Genomic DNA, 18597 nt, shown 5'->3' with positions numbered 1-18597 from the left:
AAACGTAAGAACTAAAACTACTAAACTCTTAGGAAAAAATGGACAAAAAACTTCATGACATTGGATTTTGCAAAGATTTCTTGGATATGAAACTGAAGGCACAGACTACAAAAGAAAAAATAGACAAACTAGTCTTCACCAAAATTAAAATTTTTGTGCAATCAAAGTTTTATACTATCAATAGATTAAAAAGGAAGCCCAATGAATGGGAGAAAATATTTGCAAACCATGTCTGATAAGGGATTAATATCCAAAATATATAGAGAACTCCTAAAATTCAACAATAAAACAACCTAATTATAACATAGACAAAGAACATAAATAGACATTTTTCCAAAAAGATAAAAAAATGGCCAATAAAAACATGAAAAGATGCTTAAAATCACTAATCATTAGGGAAATGCAAATCCAAATTACAATACCACTTCACCCATTAGGATGTAAAAATAACAAATGTTGGTGTGAATGTGGAGACAGTCTTGCTAATGCAGTATGGAAAATAACTGACTGGAAGCAAAGTCTCCTGTACTACTGACTATACATCTCTGGTCCATAAAATTATACAGAAGACTCCAAATTAACTCTATGGTAAAGCAACTGCTTGGCCTTATACCATCAATATATGTACATATCCATCTGAGACACCGCTTTTTTGGTAAATATCATGTACTAAAATAATGAAATACTGATATAGCATAGAAGGCTACATACTGGATGTCTTCTAACATAGTCATCAACATGTTGCTTCAGTTCAACTCTCTGTGCGTCAGTGAGTTCTCTGAGTCCTTGCCAAGGAGCAAATCGTTTCTTTTTCATACGGCACTTTGCTAGGAATTTAAGAGTCTGGAAATAAAAAAAAAGAAGATTTATGATTTTTCTTCCCTAATAGAACTAATTTTTTCCTACAACAAAATATGGAAGCAACAATACTGCAATAGCTGTTAACTCTGAGTGTGTATGAGGAGAGGGATGGGGCTGTGACAGGGACGAGAGAAAATAATTACTTTTTAATTACATTATTCTGTAGTATTTTAATATTTTACAAGGATATATTCATGTATTATTTGTGCATATCCAATAAAGAGGAAAAACAGTAAATAAACACTGAGTTCTAATTTCAATTCTAGTCCCTTATCTCTATAGGACAGAAACAGTGATCCTAATTCTACATAGCCTACAAGATTATAAAGATTAAAGAGACAATCTATAAGTAAAAGCTTTTAAATGAATGTTCTTCCTCATTTCCTTTAGAATGGAATTCTGGTAAAACAGGAAGTCTTGTTAAAATGCAAAATTTGGAGACAAATTTGAAATTATTCTGCCTAATTTTTTTCACTCATCTCCCTTCTTTGCAGTTTTTTTTTTTTCTATTGACGTTCACATTGTTTAAGGCAATGATTTTCATCTCATGACACACATAAGCAAATTGCTAAAATTCTGTGGCACACCAAAAAATATATTTTTTGCCGATCTGACTAAAAATAGGTATAATTTTGATCCATTTACACCAGATAGCTATTGTGCTGGCTGTTGTCATTTTTTAAAAAATATATATATTTTATTGATTTTTTACAGAGAGGAAGGGAGAGGGAAAGAGAGTTAGAAACATCGATGGGAGAGAAACATCGATCAGCTGCCTCCTGCACACCCCCTACTGGGGATGTGCCCACAACCAAGGTACATGCCCTTGACCGGAATCGAACCTGGGACCTTTCAGTCCACAGGCTGACGCTCTATCCATTGAGCCAAACCAGTTAGGGCTGTTGTCATTTTTTTTTTTTTTTTTGACAATCTAAGGGAAAAGAGGTCAGTGCCCCTGTCTAAATAGTCAGATACTGCATGTTTTAAAATTCCTGCAGCACACCAGTGTGTGATGGAACAATGGTTGAAATCGCTTGTTTAAGGCAAAAGCTGGCAAATTATGGCCCTCAGGCCAAGTTTAGCTTGCTGCCCTAATTTTCAATACATTAAAACACATCAGGCATTTTATCAAATTCATTTTGTTGGATACACATTTTCTGGAGTGTTCTCACATGCTCCAATTTGGATAGATTGTTCTCTGTGACTGATGCATAGCTATCATCCTGAGCTCTCATTCACTATTATCTTGGGGACTCTTTTCATCTTTCCTTTGTGTTTGCTGGATTCTATGTTGTTTTCTTTCTTGGGTTATTCCTTTTAGAGACTTTGTGATGCATAAAAATGTCTTTAGTCTATGTTTACCTTCAACAGATGGTTTAGTTGGGTATAGAATTCTAGTTGGAAATAATTTTTGCTTAGGCATGTCACAGTCTTTCTCCAATACCTTTTTGCTTCTAATGATGCTGTTGAGAAGTAGTTTTGTTCCCAGTGTATTTCACAGAAATGTGAAATAAATGTAGGTGTTTCTGTCATTATATTACACGAGTCAGAGCTCTTAATCTAAAACTCATGACATTCAGTCCTGGGAAATCTTAAATTATTTTATTTCCACTCCTGAGGTTTTTTTGGTTGTTGTTTGATTCAAATGTTGTGGTGTTTGACTTCCTGAACTGGTTATCTTTTCTTTTTGCCCTGCTTTCTAGATTTCCCAAACCTGTTTTCCTAGCCCTTTTATTATGTTTTTTCTTTTCCTATTAAATTTTAATCTATTTTTTCTCCTTATAAGCATCCTGGTTTTGTTTCATGTATTATTTTGTTTTACTGTCTGAGGAAATAATAGATTTTTAAAAAGTTTTCTTACCCTTGTAATATCTCTATTTTTACCAAGTAGTTTTATTCAACTTTAGTTTTCTTCAGATGTCCTGTGATACTTTCAGCTGATATTTATGAGTTGTTTAGAAATTCTGAGCAGTAGGTGGGTAGGGTATATCTACTATATACTTCAATATAGGGCTACTGAACTGGGTGGTTTCATTGAGTTACCTCATTGTGAGTATACTTATGAATTCTCCCTTGGGCAAATCAGATTTCCCAAAGAAAACACATTCAATCTACTGTGTGTAGGATATAAACCTGGCTGATAGCACCCTGAGAGCTGAGATGAGGAAAAGGACTGGAGGACTTCACATTCAGTATATATAATTTCCCTAATACTCCTTTGTTTTTAGTATAGAAACCAAGCCTTAAACTGTACTTGGTACCCTCCTTTTGAGAGATCCTCTCCTTTCCTTCTATTCTTCCCTTGATTTTTTTCTTCCTTGCTTCTCCTATCTTTCCTCCACCTCTGGCTTTCAGTACCATCCTAGGCTTACGATGCTATGCTGGGAACTTCAAAGTAAATGTTCCAAAACAGGAATCTCTGCCCTTAGATAAGAAAAAGCCCACCTTACCTTTTTATTCTTATTTTATTTATTGATTTTAGAGAAGAAGGGAGAGGGAGAGAGAGAGAGAAACATCAATGATGAGAGAAAACCACTGATCGGCTGCCTCCTGCACACCCCCTACTGGAAATCGAGCCCACAACCTGGGCATGTGCCCTTGACGGAAATCAAACCTGGGACCTTTCAGTCTGCAGGCCGACGGTCTATCCACTGAGCTAAATCGGCTAGGGCCCCACCTTGACTTTTCTGTCTCTTTTCCTCATTCTATGTCATTTCAGGACTTCCTGAAATTGTATTTACTCCCCAATTTTTGTTTATTTTCTCAACTTCCAATGGTTTGTTTCACTAAGTGCTTTTGTGGTTGGTCTGTGATGGACATGTGTAATGGCACTATAGTATTTTTCTGCTATAATCAAGTAGCAAGAATTAGCCATCATTCTGGCTCTAGAATCAAGGAACAGCAACCATCACCTTCCTTCTAAACTTCCTAAGAGATGAGAAGGCAAAAAGAAAAAAAAAATCTGCAGCATCAAAAGAAAAATGTAGCTAACTTCAAGCTGAATTCCCACCTGGCTGGTGTAGCTCGATTGGTTGGAGCATCAGCCCATACACCAAAAGGTGGTGGGTTTAATCCTGGTTGGGACTTGGGAAGGGGAGGCAATCAATGTTTCTCTTTAAGATTGATGTTTTTCTCTCTCCTTTCCTCTCTCCACAAAATCAATTAAAAAAAATACCAAAAAAACAAAAACAAAAACAAATTGAATTCCACCACTATACCATTACAGAAAATTCCAACTTATCTATGCAAGTGAGGATTTATAATTTGAAATGATCAACTTTACATAGGACTTTCTTAATTTTTAGCTACCCAAAAAACAATGACTCTGCTTCTGCCAGGTGAGGAAGGAACAGAAAGTAAACAACAGTTCTAGCCTTTCTCTGTGAAGGACACTAATAAACAGTTCCCTGAGGGATGAATTCAATGAAATGATAAACCCTATATTTATCTGTGAAACTGATGAATGATTGTTTTCTTTCTTACCAAGGTCAACTACAGTGGCAAAAGAAATACAGGGTGGGGCCAAGGTAGGTTTACAGTTGTGAGTACACGAAACACAGTTTACTCTTGTATTATTATTTATTAATTATTGTATTATTTTTCCATTTGAACTGTAAACCCACTTTTTTTTCCCAATTTTTTAAATTAAGGTATTATATGTGTACATATCTTACCATTGCCACCCCCCACCCCACTCCCATATATGTCCTCACCCCCCAGAGTTTTGCATCCATTGGTTATGCTTATATGCATGCATACAAGTCCTTTGATTGATCTCTTATCTCCCCCACCTCTCCCTAACTTTCCCCCTGTAATTTGACAGTCTGTTTGATGCTTGTAAACCCACTTTTTGATTCACCCTGTATAATGCAAGTTACACATGAAATTTTAAATTATCTAGTAGATTTATTAATGAGATATTTTACTCTTTTTTTATTCCATAGTAAGTCTTCAAAATCTGGTGGGTATTTTACACTTACAACACGTGTCAACTTAGACTAACTACTTGTAAATACTCAATAGCCACATGTGGTTAGTGGCTACTATATTGAGCAATACAAGTCCAATTAAGTGTATGTTTTAGAAATAGATGCTTAAAAAATGTGGCAAGTATATCTTTTACTAACCATTGCCCTGTTCTGATTTTTCTCTACTACTTTTCTTTTTCTTCCCTGTCTGTACCTCCATTTTTCTTTCTCCTTTCCCTCTTTGAAAGTAATCCTCTTCTTTACTTTTCTATATTTGACTAGCTTTTCTTTGGTTTTACTGTTATTTTATTTTGTGTTTTTTTTTAAAGAGAGGAAGAGAGAGAGAAAGAGAAACACTGCTGTGAGAGAGAAACATCAACTGATTGCCTCCCGCACAAGACCCAAAAAGGGACTGAACACACAACCTGGGTATGTGCCCTTAACCGGAATTAAACCCGCCACCTTTTTTTTTTTTATTTTTTTTTATTTTTTTTTTTATTTTATTGATTTTTTACAGAGAGGAAGGGAGAGGGATAGAGAGCTAGAAACATCGATGAGAGAGAATCATCGACCAGCTGCCTCCTGCACACCCCCCACCAGGGATGTGCCCGCAGCCAATGTACATGCCCTTGACCGGAATCGAACCCGGGACCCCTCAGTCCGCAGACCGACGCTCTATCCATTGAGCCAAACCGGTTTCGGCAAACCCGCCACCTTTTGATGTATGGGCAACACTCCAACCAACTGAGCCATACCAGCCAGAGCTTAACTGTTATGTTTAGTAGTGACCTGCAAAGACTATAAAAATGATTTTTTTCATAAAAAATCCCTTTTGATCTTACTTCAATGGAACCAATATTCCTCTTTTTGGGTGGTTAAGACATAAGGAAGATCTCTTATGCCAAAAAAAAGTGTAAAAACCAAATAACTCGGCCTTCACTGTCCTCATATATTCTCCTATAATGACTCCTGCTTTTCTGTCAAAGGAATGGTAGACAAATTGGGGATATCTCACCTTAGGGTAGAGGACCCTTTTACAATGTATTGGGCGTATCTACAGGTAAGGTAGCGAATCAACTTAATAAAGACCCAGTTGATTCTTTGACAGGAAGAGTTTTAACAAGGAGGTTGCCAGGAGGTAAAAATATTAGAAAGGACCCATAGTTCCTCTAAAGAAAATGTCTCCAACACTGACATCCATGAGTTAATCCTTAATGATCTTATTTAGCAGAGCTATCAGGTGTGGATGTGATCCAGTGGTAGTACAGGACTATCTGATGCAGATATAGCCTAAGATTAAGAGCCTGAGGAAGGAGATGGCAGAGACCTCTTCCTATTTTCCCAGCACTTACTCTATTATTTTTGTTAATGGTTTAAAAAAACTTTGTAAAAGGTTAATCAGAGAATTCAGAAGAATTTTCAAAACCTATCACTGGGAAAAAACAAACTGACCTAACATTCAACAATAAGGGATTGTAAAATGCTATAGGACCTGAAATCTATACTAATAAAAGGGTAATATGTTAATTAGACCAGACATCCTTCCGGACAAAGCCACAGTGGTGGGGCTGAGGCAGAGGCGGTTAGGGGCGATCAGGCCAGCAGGAGAGAGCAGTTAGGGCGGTCAGGCTGGCAGGGGAGAGCAGTTAGGGCAATCAAGCAGGAGAGCAGTTAAGAGCCAGTGGTCCCAGATTATGAGAGGGATTCCGGATTGGAGAGGGTGCAGGCCGGGCTGAGGGACCCCTCCACGTCCCCCATGCACGAATTTTGTGCACTGGACCTCTAGTACTAATACTAGTATAAAAGTTAACCAGGTATTAGGAAAACTGGTAATTAAATGAAATAAATACTCTTGTGTGGTATTTTTCCAAGGCATGCATATATATATATATATTAGAGGCCCGTTGCACAAAGATTCGTGCAATAGACCTTCCTTCACCTGACTGCCAGCACCAGTTTTCCTCCAGCACTGGGGACCCAGGCCTTGGCTCTGGCCACCGCCTTCGGCCTTCTTTCAGGATCGGGGCTTGGACCCCGGCAGTGGCGGCGTGGGGCAGGTGCTGACCGGCCCCGTGCCGCCATCTGTGATCGGGGCGCCGCCACTGCCCGGGTCCCTCAGTGATAGGAGGGACCCAGCCTCCACAGCTCCGATTGTGATTGCTGAGTGAGGGACCGGGGCAGCGCTGCCAATCCGATCGCCATCGCTGAGTGAGGGACCAGGGCGCCACTGCTCCGATCGCCATCACTGAGTGAGGGACCTAGGTGGTGGCGGCATGGGGTGGGCACTTGCCCCGCCCCACAGCGCCGCCGCCCCGGGGGTGGGGCAGCGCGTGGGGGCCGCCATCTTTGCTGGGTTAATTTGCATAGCGCCCTGATTGGCTGTGGGCGTAGTGAAGGTACGGTCAATTAGCATATTACTCTTTTATCAGGTAGGATATATTATCAACTTTACATAGGACTTTCTCAATTTTTAGCTACCTAAAAAACAATGACTCTGCTTTTGCCAGGTAAGGGAAAAACAGGAAGTAAACAACAGTTCTAGCCTTTCTCTGGGAAGTAATATATATGTATATATTACTATGTTCCAGATAAACCACAGGAAAATAAATTTAAGAACACCTTTCTGTAACTCAAAAATTATAATGATCAAATTATATTTAATACATTATCTATGCATTAAAAACATCAAATATGACATACTGCACTTGCATAGAACTTTGAGTTTTACAAAACACTTTCCCATAAATTAGGTCATCTGACTCAAATAAAACCTAAATGAAAATGGTAGGGTAGACATCCTTTTAAACATCAGACATGTGCTGAAAGCTGACAACAATAAATTAACACTTAGGTCCTTATCCTTGAGATGTTCATAACTCAAGTAAGAAAGAAAAAATTTAACAAATAAACACTGCTGTATGGTAAATGTGTATAACGATCTAAGAAAGTACTAAGGACTGAATTAGTTGGTAAGTTGTAAGAAGGTTCTTACTTTATAGAAGAGAAACTAAGGCTCAGGAGAGTTAAATGATTAGACCAAGATTTACAGCAGGTAAATAGCAAAGTTACATTTGAACCCATGTTTTTGCCTCCTAATCTAGTACTCCTTTTACTACATCAGACTCACTGCTCTCTGAAGTGTGACAGCTGCTTTATACTCCACGAGAGATGGCTTCTGTTGGTGAAAATTTTTCCTTTCCCTGTACCCTCTCCAATGTTTCTGGATAATCAGTGCTGATTTCTCTTCTATTTCCCGATTATGTTTTTCCACCTGACCTAAAAGGAGGACAGACACGATTACAACCTACTCATTTCTATGCTTTCTCAAATTCTGGAACCAGGACAACAATAGTAACAAAAATTTTGCAGTTTTGTTTTTTTAATACTGTTTACTTATTTTCCCAATTCCATTATTTTATAATGATTCTAAAACCAGCTCTCTGATATCTCAGAGATCCCGGATCGTGAGAGGGCACAGGCCAGGCCGAGGGACACCACCGGTGCACGATCGGGGCTGGGGAGAGTCACGGGAGGTTCGCCAGCCGGGGAGGGACTGCGGGAGGGCTCCAGGACATGTCCGGCCCACATCGCTCAGTCTCAATCAGCCAGACCCCAGCAGCAAGCTAACCTACCGGTTGGAGTGTCTGCCCCCTGGTGGTCAGTGCACGTCATAGCAACCGGTCGACTGTCTGCCCACGTCACAGTGAGTGGTTGAGCAGCCTAAGCAATATCAGTAGCATGTTACGCTTTGATTGGTTGAACGGACGACCGGACACTTAGCATATTAGGCTTTTATTATATAGGATAGTCAACATTTGGAAGCAGCCCGAGTGTCCATCAGCAGGGAAGGGGATAAAAAAAACTGTGATACATTTTACACAATGGAATACTACTCTGCTGTAAAAAGGGAGAAAATTTTACCCTTTGCAACACCATGAATGGACCTGGAGAACATTATGCTAAGTGAAATAAGCCAGTCAGGAAAGGATAAATACGATATGATTTCACTCAAGTGTAGATTTTAATGAATAAACTGAACTGCCAAGCAAAACAGAAACAGACTCATAGATAGAGAGTAGGCAGATAGCTCTGGTGGAGAAGTGTGGTGGTTGTTAAAGGGTGGAAGGATTGAGCAAAAAAGAAAAAAAGAGAGAGAGAACTCATGGACATGGACAACAGTGTGTAGATTTTTTGGGGATAGTAGGGAGGGGAGTGGAAGAGGGCATAGAGGGGATAAATAGTGATGGAAAAAATTAAATTAAAAAAATTTCAGGTTAGTGTGTCAAAGATGGCAAGGTGTCAGAAAATTTGTATTGAGGCATGAGTAAAGTTCTGGTGGTAGAATGGTCATATTCTAACTCCTTACTTCAATTCACCGACAACTATCTTTAAGAATATGTTTACCTATTTCACTAATTTATCTGAACAATAAGAATAAAAAAAAATTAGTGGAGAGATAGCTCATCATTAACTAAGAGGCCTTAATCAGAAAAATAGTAACTTTTCTTTCAAGTCAAGAGATTTAATAAGATTTATCCGAAAATGGAGAAACAAAGAAAAGGTACAAATTTTTAAAAAGAAATCATCAGTAGCTAGGAAATTTGGTTTATTAAATGATATCCTAAACATTCTTACATTTATAAAATTGATACTGCCACCCACCTGGATGAACAATTTCAAGCATATTCAGCCGTATTTCTCGGGAAAGTCTCATAGCTCTCTGCCTTTCAAGTTGCAGTTGTAATCTGTTGTCCTCTTCTTCCTTCTGCCTTTTTAGTTTTAGTAATATCTTTGCTCGTTTGGATCTGTGATGGAAACATTAAATACCGTATGTACAATTTTCATAAATCGTATGTCCACTCAGAAGTATATGAAAAAATGCTTAAACTCATTAGTAATCATATAGTTAAAATTTTTAAAACATAATTCCTAGTATTAGAGAATGATGAAGTAAATTTTCATGTGCTGCTGCTATACAACCTTCTGGAAAAATATTTAAAATACATATCGCCCTGGCTGGGTAGCTCAGTTGCTTGAAGCATCATCCCAATGTGCAAGGTCTCTGGTTAGTGCACACACAAGAAACAACCAACAAATGAATAAGTAAGTGGAACAACAGTCAATGTGTGTGTCTTTCTCTCCCCCTTCTTTTCTCTAAAATTAGTAAAAGAAAAAAATACATATCAAAAGCCTTAAAAAATGTTAACCAATTAATTATATTTCTAATAATTTTCTTAAGGAAAAATGTGTTATATATTATTCTCCATAGCATTACAATAGTAACAAGTTTAAAACAAAAATATGCTCACTATAGTGAGTTGGATAAATACTGGTTCATTCAATGGATGGGTATTATAAAAATTTTTTCTTTCAAAGAATATTCAGTAACATGGGAAGACACCAATAATCTAAGTCAAGTGAAAATAAAATCAGGATAGAGAAGAGATCCAAGTTGTTTAAATATATATACTAGAGACCCGGTGCATGAAAATCCATGCACTGGAGGGGGAAGGGGTCCCGCAGCCTGGCCTGCCTCCTCTCATAGTCCGGGAGCCCTCAGGGGCGGGAGGCGACCTGGTGATCAGGGGAAGGCGACACCCCCATCACACCTCTGCTGCTGCTACTGCCAGCAGTGCAAGCCTCAGCCGGCACTGGTTACCTACCTGAGCCTTGGGCTGGCCCTGGGCAGCTGGGGGGCTGAGGGGACTGGGGGACTCTGGAGGCAGGCACGCAGAGCGGCCAGGCCCACCTGCCGCCCCAGCAGGGCTGAGGGTGCCACCATCTTTGAGGGCAGGACAGTCAATTAGCATATTCCCTCTTTATTGGCTGCGGGCGTCACCATCTTTGAGGGTGAGGCAGTCAGTTAGCATATTCCCTCTTTATTAGATAGGATGTGTGTGTATTTACTTATATAGAAAAACAAATGATTAAAAACAAAACTTTCAACACATTCATGGTGTGATTATGGATGACTTTAATTTTCTTTAGATGTTTACATATTTCTCAATTATTAATATTATTTTTATAATACATGGCCACAAAATTTTATTTAATTAGGATTTTTGTATTATCTGCTTTTACTCAACAAAATTTCTCCTTAGCCATTTCTAGCCAGTTTTGAATGCTTCCTAAATTATTATGTAAGGAGATCACATGTGTCAGTCTCTAGTAAATATAGTATACTCAAAATTCCTTCAGATAATGATAAAGAAATCAAAGATAAAAAGAGAAGCAGAATTCATTATTTTATCTCTATAGACTTAATTTGCATGTATCTCACTCAAGAGCATTTTCTTTCTCTTATCGTATATAATAAAAGGCTAATATGCAATAATTCGACTGACCAGGAGTTCAACCAGGGGGTGGGGCTGGCCCGCCGATAGCCCATGGGGCTGGCTAGTCAACCTCCCTCGTCCCCTCTTCCCATTCCCCCTGGCCAGCCCAACTTGATCTGGCTCTATCAGCCCTGATCGGGCAGGCCGGCTGTACCCCACCTGTGCACAAATTCATGCACCAGGCCTCTAGTAGTCTTTTAATTAAATTGCCAACAAATGTAGTCAACTTGGCCATAGCTCAGTAGTATTAACCCTTTGCACTCGCTTGCTTTTTTCTCGATTCCTTTATTCTACTCGGGATTTAATGCTAACTGTGTCGAGTCGCACAGTTAGCATTAAATCCGAGTGCAAAAGATTAAAAGGCAGATTCAGCCGAAACCGGTTTGGCTCGGTGGATAGAGCATCGGCCTGCGGACTGAAAGGTCCCAGGTTCGATTCCAGTCAAGGGCATGTACCTTGGTTGTGGGCACATCCCTGGTGGGAGGTGTGCAGGAGGCAGCTGATCGATGTCTCTCTCTCATCAACGTTTCTAACTCTCTATCCCTCTCCCTTACTCTCTGCAAAAAAATCAATAAAATATATTTTTTAAAAAAGGCAGATTCATAATGCTATAGAGACAGTTATGATTTTTAACTCAATTTCTTGTGAAAAAGCAAAAACAAAGTGTAAGACAACTTTAAAATAAAGTATTTTAAACTAGAGGAGAAAAACTCAGGAAATAATTTTGATAACATTTCATGCATGTTGTTTTGTTTTCTTTCCATTTATTTCTTTTTTAATATATATTTTTATTGATTTCAGAGAAGAAGGGAGAGGGACAGAGAGATAGAAATATCAATGATGAGAGAGAATCAGTTTCTTCTTAACCAGTTAACTGCCACAAGTCTAAAACGGAAACCATCCCCACTGCGTCTATAGATTCTTATGGCGTACAAAGGGTTAACTGCTACTTATTACAATTTGTTCTCTTTGGTTTTACACTTAGGCCAAAGTTTAGAATTTGTTTCAAAATGTCTTTCTTATAATTCCAAGATTCCTGCAGAGTAGTTGGAAGCTACAATCACATCCTCCCTACACCAAACCAGATTTACAGCTAACTTATAGAACAATCAATCTGAATATCCAACTGAAGATTAGCTGAACATAAGTACTATAATTAAGGATTTATAGAAGCCACGTAGAAACCAGTAAGATGAGCAGAGGCATGGAAAAGTGCTGGCCCCCATGCCCATGTGCAGCGGTTCAGAATATCTTAGTTGCAAAAGTCCCCCCTGAAGAGTATGGTACCTCAGACTCACAGACTGAAAGTAAAAAGATGGAAATAGATATTTCATGCAAATGGAAACAAAAGAAAAGCTGGGGTAGCAATACTTATATCAGACAAAACAGACTTCAAAACAAAGGGTATAACAAGAGGCAAAGAGGACATTAAATAATACTAAAGAGATCAATTCAATAAGAGAATGTAACACTTGTAAACATATATGCACCCAATATAGAAGCGCCTAAATATATAAAGCAAATCTTGATGGACATAAAGAGACTGACAAAAACACAGTCATAGTAGGAGATTTTAACACCCAACTGACATCAATGAATAGATATTCCAGGCAAAAAAACAAGAACAGTAGCTTAAGTGACACACTAGACCAGATAGATTTAATTGTTGGTGGGAATGCAGATTGGTGCAGCCACTGTGGAATGCACTGTAGCAGTAACTAAAAAAATTAAAAATAGAACTACTTAATGAGTCAGCAATTCCATTTCTGGGAATATATACAAAGAAACACAAAACACTGATTTGAAAGAATATATACACTTCTATGTTCATTTACAATAGCCAAGATTTGGAAGCAGCCGAAGTCCCCATTAGTAGATGAGTGAATAAAAAAACTGTGGTACACTTACACAATGGACTACTTCTAGGCTATAAAAAAAGAATAAAATTTTACCTTTTGCTACAGCATGGATGGACCTGGAGAGTATATGCTTGGTGAAGTAAGCCAGTTAGAGAAAGACAAGTACCGTATGATTTCACTTATATGTGGAATCAAATGAGCAAAATAAACTAACAATACAGAAAGAGACTCATAGCTACAGAGAACAAACAGCTGTCAGAGGGGAGCTGGTTGGGGGGCTGGGTGAAAAAGGTGAAATAATTAAGACAAACAAAATAAAAGGAAACAAAAACTCACAGACACAGACAACAGTACTGTGTAACCAGAGGGAAGGGGGGAGGGGTGAAGGGAGATAAAAGAGGGTAAAGAGGGAATAAATGGTGATAAAAGAAGACTTGAGTTTGGGTGGTGAACACACAATACAATACACAGATGATGTATTATAGAATTGTACACTTGAAACCTATATAATTTTATTAACCAATATCACCCCAATAAATTCATGAGGGAAGGCAAGGAAGGGTGGGAGAGGGTAAGAGATCAACCAAAAGACTTGTATGCATGCATATAAGCATAACCAATGGACGCAGACAATAGAGGGGTGAGGACTGTGCTGGGAGGTGGGAGAGGTACATGGGGAAGAAAGGAGACATATGTAATACTTCAACAATAAAGAATTTTTTAAAAAATTAAGAAACAAACCATAAAGTCTTTCTTATCCTTATTATCAACGGTAGAAAAGACCTCAAGTACATGTGTGCCAAAAGAGAAGGTGTTCGCCCTGACTGGTTTGGCTCAGTGGATAGAGCGTCGGCCTGCGGACTAAAAGGTCACAGGTTCGATTCCGGTCAAGGGCATGTACCTTGGTTGCGGGCACATCCCCAGTGGGAGGTGTGCAGGAGGCAGCTGATGGCTGTTTCTCTCTCATCGATGTTTAACTCTCTATTCCTCTCCCTTCCTCTCTATAAAAAATAAATAAAATATATTAAAAAAAAAAAAAGAGAACGTGTTCTAAAGAGGTTGTAGGGTGACTGAACAGTTCTAAGTACATATCTTTTCCTCCTCCTGATACTCAGATCAAGTAAAAACCTTTCCCTTTCCTTCCCACTAGCTGATGGAAGCATGCCTCTCCTATGGACGCCCCACTCCAAAAGGTGTGCCTTGTACAACATGTAGATAAGGGTGTTTCCCCCTTACCTGCTTATAGAGGATAAAAGAGAACAGGCTCTATACAGCATCTCCTTTCAAATTGATGAACAAAACAAAAAACGACTTGTTTCTAACTGAACTGATTATAAACACCTAGTACGCATTACTATTATCTTTAATATACTAAACATAGTAATAATTAAAACTGCATCACTAGGACATTTGATATGTCAAAAATACAGCTTAGGCATATAGGCTACGAAATATGGGAAACCTGGAAGACTATGAAGCATGCAGGTGAAAGTAAAATATAAACCAGAAAGACAGTAGAAAAGTGAGGTTTGGTGATTGAAATAGTGAGTACAGATTGTAAATATGTGTTTCTGGATTCATATCGTTTAATTTCATATTTAACCTTTTGCACTCGGATGTCAAGTGTGACTTGACATGGTTAGCATTAGAATAAAGGAATCGAGAAAAAAACAAGCGAGTGCAAAGGGTTAAAAATATTTATTAGGATTTTGAATGTTTCCCCCCTTAGTAACATTTTAGTGGGTAAGAGTGTCTATAATCACTTATCACTCAAATATTAAAACATTATTAACTGGTTTAGTAGGCATATGACCATCTGGTATTTGTATAGCATTTCTGAAAATGAAATGACTGATTAGATATCATATTCTCTAATTAATTTATGTAAATGCATTCCATGATGTATACTTAACGAACATGAATCTTTACCCTGAAAAGGGAATTAACCAAACTACCAGCTGACAAGACATCAGAAATTCTCTAGGAATCCCTTTGTTGTGAAATAGTATGAACCTGAGGAGTACCATATGAATTAATGGGCAAAGCAGTTGATGGGTCCTCTTCCTTTACTCAACAAACATTTTTTTCTGAGTAATTGCTATCTGCTTGGTACTACTATCCTAACAGAGAAGAGAAACAATTATTCCCTTAAGGAGCTCAGTTTCAAGGGTTAAAAGGTAGCAGAATATGTTAGTGGGCAGTGGAGTGGGAGACGCTGGATTAAAGAAGGTGACGAGATTAGCCAAAGAACATATATGCATAGCCCATGGACATAGACAAGAGTGTAATGAAGGCCAGAGGAGGTGGGGAGAGGGGGTAGCTGGATGGAGGTGGACAAAGGAGGGAGGAAATGGGGAACATTTGTAATAGTGTCAACAATTAAAAAAAAAGGTAGCAGAATATGCCACTTTGGTATGAAGATTGAGTTGGAAACAAATGAGAATCAACAAATGCAAAAAAGACTTCCCAGAGCTTTCCTTATCCAACTAAAAGCAAAAAGGTCTGAGAAATGAAGAGTGCCACAAATCCCTCTATCCCAAGGAAGTTTTATGGCCCTGAATAAGATGGACCAGAACAAATAACCCCTATCTTCCATTCAGTTCCCCAATAGGTTTACCTTCCGACAGTCTGCTGCCCTTAGAAGCCTAAATCTCCTTTCTTTGCACCCACCATTTTTCTCAAAATTTACTAATCTTTGTTAGAATGTATATTAGGCCAACTTCTAACCAACCCTTTGAGTTATTTATCATGTGAGGTTTCTTCTGTGTGATATGCACTGCCCCAGTAAATAAATTCTTTTCTCCTGATAATGTGCTTTGTTTTTTTCTGTTAGTCTAATTTTCAGGGCCCCAGCCAATGAACCTAAGATGGATAGAGGAAAACATTTTCTTTTCCTACAAAGTCAAAGATACATAATTAAAACACATAAATATCAGCAACTCCATAATAGAAGTAGGTAAATTGTGAAGTTTCATGAAGTTAACTGGAGCAGCTATTGGCTGCTACAGAAAACAATGCTGAGGAAAAGAGTACTTAACAGAAAATAAAAGTTTCTGACCAAGAAAAATGATTAAATAAAACAAACAGCCCTGGCTGGGTAGTTCAGTTGGTTGGAGCATCTGCCTGATACACCACGGTTGTGGATATGATTCCCAGTTAGAGCACATACAAGAATCAACCAATAAATGCATAAATAAGTGGAACAACAAATCAATGTTTCTCTCTCTTTCAAAAATCATTAAGTAAAAACAACAACAAAAAATCTTCCAAGAAAGTGCTTTAGCAAGGATGACTAACAAAAAGTGCCTCTTGCTGAATCTGGAGAGCTCTGATGCATCAGGGCCCATAATTCCATAACTGTGAGTGGTGGGCAATCCCTCCCCCCGAAAAACATGAAAGCGGGAAATGAATATGAGATAATGACCTAACCACAAAAAGACAGAAATAACCTTTGCAGAGAGACCAGATATAAAGGAAGCAAGAGAAGTTTGCATAAACTGTTACAACTGAAAAAGGAGGAAAGCTGCTGAAGCCTGAAGCCAACTTGAAATTAAAAAATTAAATAGAGCCCTGACCTGTGTGGCTCAGTGGGTAGAGCGTCGGCCTGCGGACTGAAGGGTCCCAGGTTCAATTCCGGTCAAGGGCATGTACCTTGGTTGCGGGCACATCTCCAGTAGGAGGTGTGCAGGAGGCAGCCAACCGATGTTTCTCTCTCATCGATGTTTCTGACTCTCTATCCCTCTCCTTCCTCTCTGCAAAAAATAAAAAATAAAAAATAAAAAAAATTAAATAGAACCTAAAGGCTAAAACTATATCACAGTCCATCCTAAAACTTCAAATCCAAAATACTGGAAACAAATTCATTATAATGTGAGATTTAAATCATTTTGGTTTAAAAACTAAATTCTTTTAATGAAAATATTTATAACCAATCTGGTTTGGCTACATAAAGCAACAGAATTTCTATTTTAAAATAATGTATTATGAATTAGATTCCATAGACATACTTCTGTTCTTTAATAATGCAAGAGAAAGTAATCTGGCATATTTGGCAACTACTGTGAGAGTAAACATTAAATATCTGAATCCATGTATAGAGTACCTTTATTTATTTATTTTTAATATATTTTTATTGATTTCAGAGAGGAAGGGAGAGGAAGAGTGAGATAGAAATATCAATGATGAGAGGGAATCATTGATTGGCTGCCTCCTGCATGTTGGACTGAGCCCGAAATCCAGACATGTGCCCTTGACCGGAATTGAACCTGCGACCCTTCGGTCTGCAAGCTGACGCTTTATCCACTGAGCCAAACCAGTCAGGGCTACAGTACCTTTAAATATAAGGGGATAATAGCTGAGGTTAATAGCAGGTAGAATCCGTAAGTAATGAATATACTACAGGAGGAAGGCTATACTAAGAAATCTCAGCTCCTGAACAGAATATATACAGTGTCTCTCGAAACATTCATCATTTCCCTAATTTATATGACCAAAGAAATCCTTTTTAAAAATTCGAAAGGAGCTTTTAGGATAGACAATAAACTTTGAGCAATCCTCAAATGGATTATGCTTGCCTCTCATGAGGACTATTTAATTAACTAGATTTGCAAATCCTCAAGGGCAAAAAATGTGCCATATGTATTATCCCTATCATTTTCTAAATGTCAGGTACTATACTAAAAAAAACCACACTTTATATTAATCATGTGAGGTACACAGATAATTATCCCCATTTCATAGATGGGAAATTTCAGGCCGAGAGAAGTGAGGCAATTTGTCTAAGGTCTTCAGCCCATAAGTTGCTGAGGTGAGATTCAAACTCAAGTCTGGTTAGCTCTCCAATATCTAGTACAGCCTCTGGCATATATGTGGCAATTTAAATATGTTTAAAGAATTAATGCTTTTTTTTTCTATCAACAAAACTCATGCCCAATATTAATATCCTATCTTTAACTTTTCTTTGAAGGAAACTTTCATCAATAAAAAGAATGTCTACTAAAGGATACAGTTAGCCACAATAGCTTCAATACCTGCCACTAAGTCATCCAGATTGTTACAGGAAATGAAAAGTGTGCACACTTGTGCACACATTAGCCTTAGATCATCTTATGAAAAAGTTATTTATGATAATGTTTGTCATGCAGTCTAACTTAAAGCTAAATTTTAGATCACTATTTTAAAATATTTTTAAAACTGAGAAATGCAGCTGCAGTTATTCAAAGAATAGTTTCAGGTTTGTTTTTTTTAAAACACATTGACTTCTGGAACATGCAAGTTTCACTTTAGTAAACTAAAACTTAGCTTTAAGTTAGGCTGTCTGAGAAATCACTCTGAGAAGGCCTGACTGTATCATAAATGACCTGGGAGCTAAGTAATTTGTGTGTTTGTGCTCTTTTCACTGCCTCTAAGAATCTGGATGGGTTAGTCACATCAAAAACTGGGCTATGTCTTCAGTATTTCATTTTTAGTCCACTTGAAATAAAGATAAATGACAGACTATGTCATATGCAATAACCATGTCTATCCATGCCCTCTTTACTTAGGAAGATCAGGTTAACACATTTAAAATACACA

At 38.1% G+C, this 18597-nt stretch overlaps 1 protein-coding gene across 3 annotated transcripts in view; it reads right to left on the bottom strand.

Moving 5' to 3' along the window:
• Window positions 1-18597, bottom strand: part of IQCB1 (IQ motif containing B1) — a 57107-nt gene that overhangs the window by 2923 nt on the left and 35587 nt on the right. For 2 of the 3 annotated variants that reach the window (XM_054713940.1, XM_008146656.3), the window contains 3 exons: window positions 9492-9634; window positions 7957-8105; window positions 712-843 (listed from right to left, as the gene is read on the bottom strand). In XM_054713940.1, coding sequence (XP_054569915.1) covers window positions 712-843; window positions 7957-8105; window positions 9492-9634 — 424 coding nt within the window. The remainder of the gene's footprint in view (window positions 1-711; window positions 844-7956; window positions 8106-9491; window positions 9635-18597) is intronic. The other variant, XM_054713941.1, reaches the window with a different exon arrangement.

Source organism: Eptesicus fuscus, chromosome 3 (assembly GCF_027574615.1).
Source record: "Eptesicus fuscus isolate TK198812 chromosome 3, DD_ASM_mEF_20220401, whole genome shotgun sequence".
Classification (NCBI taxonomy): Eukaryota; Metazoa; Chordata; class Mammalia; order Chiroptera; family Vespertilionidae; genus Eptesicus; species Eptesicus fuscus.
This window is presented reverse-complemented; position numbering and strand designations above follow the sequence as displayed.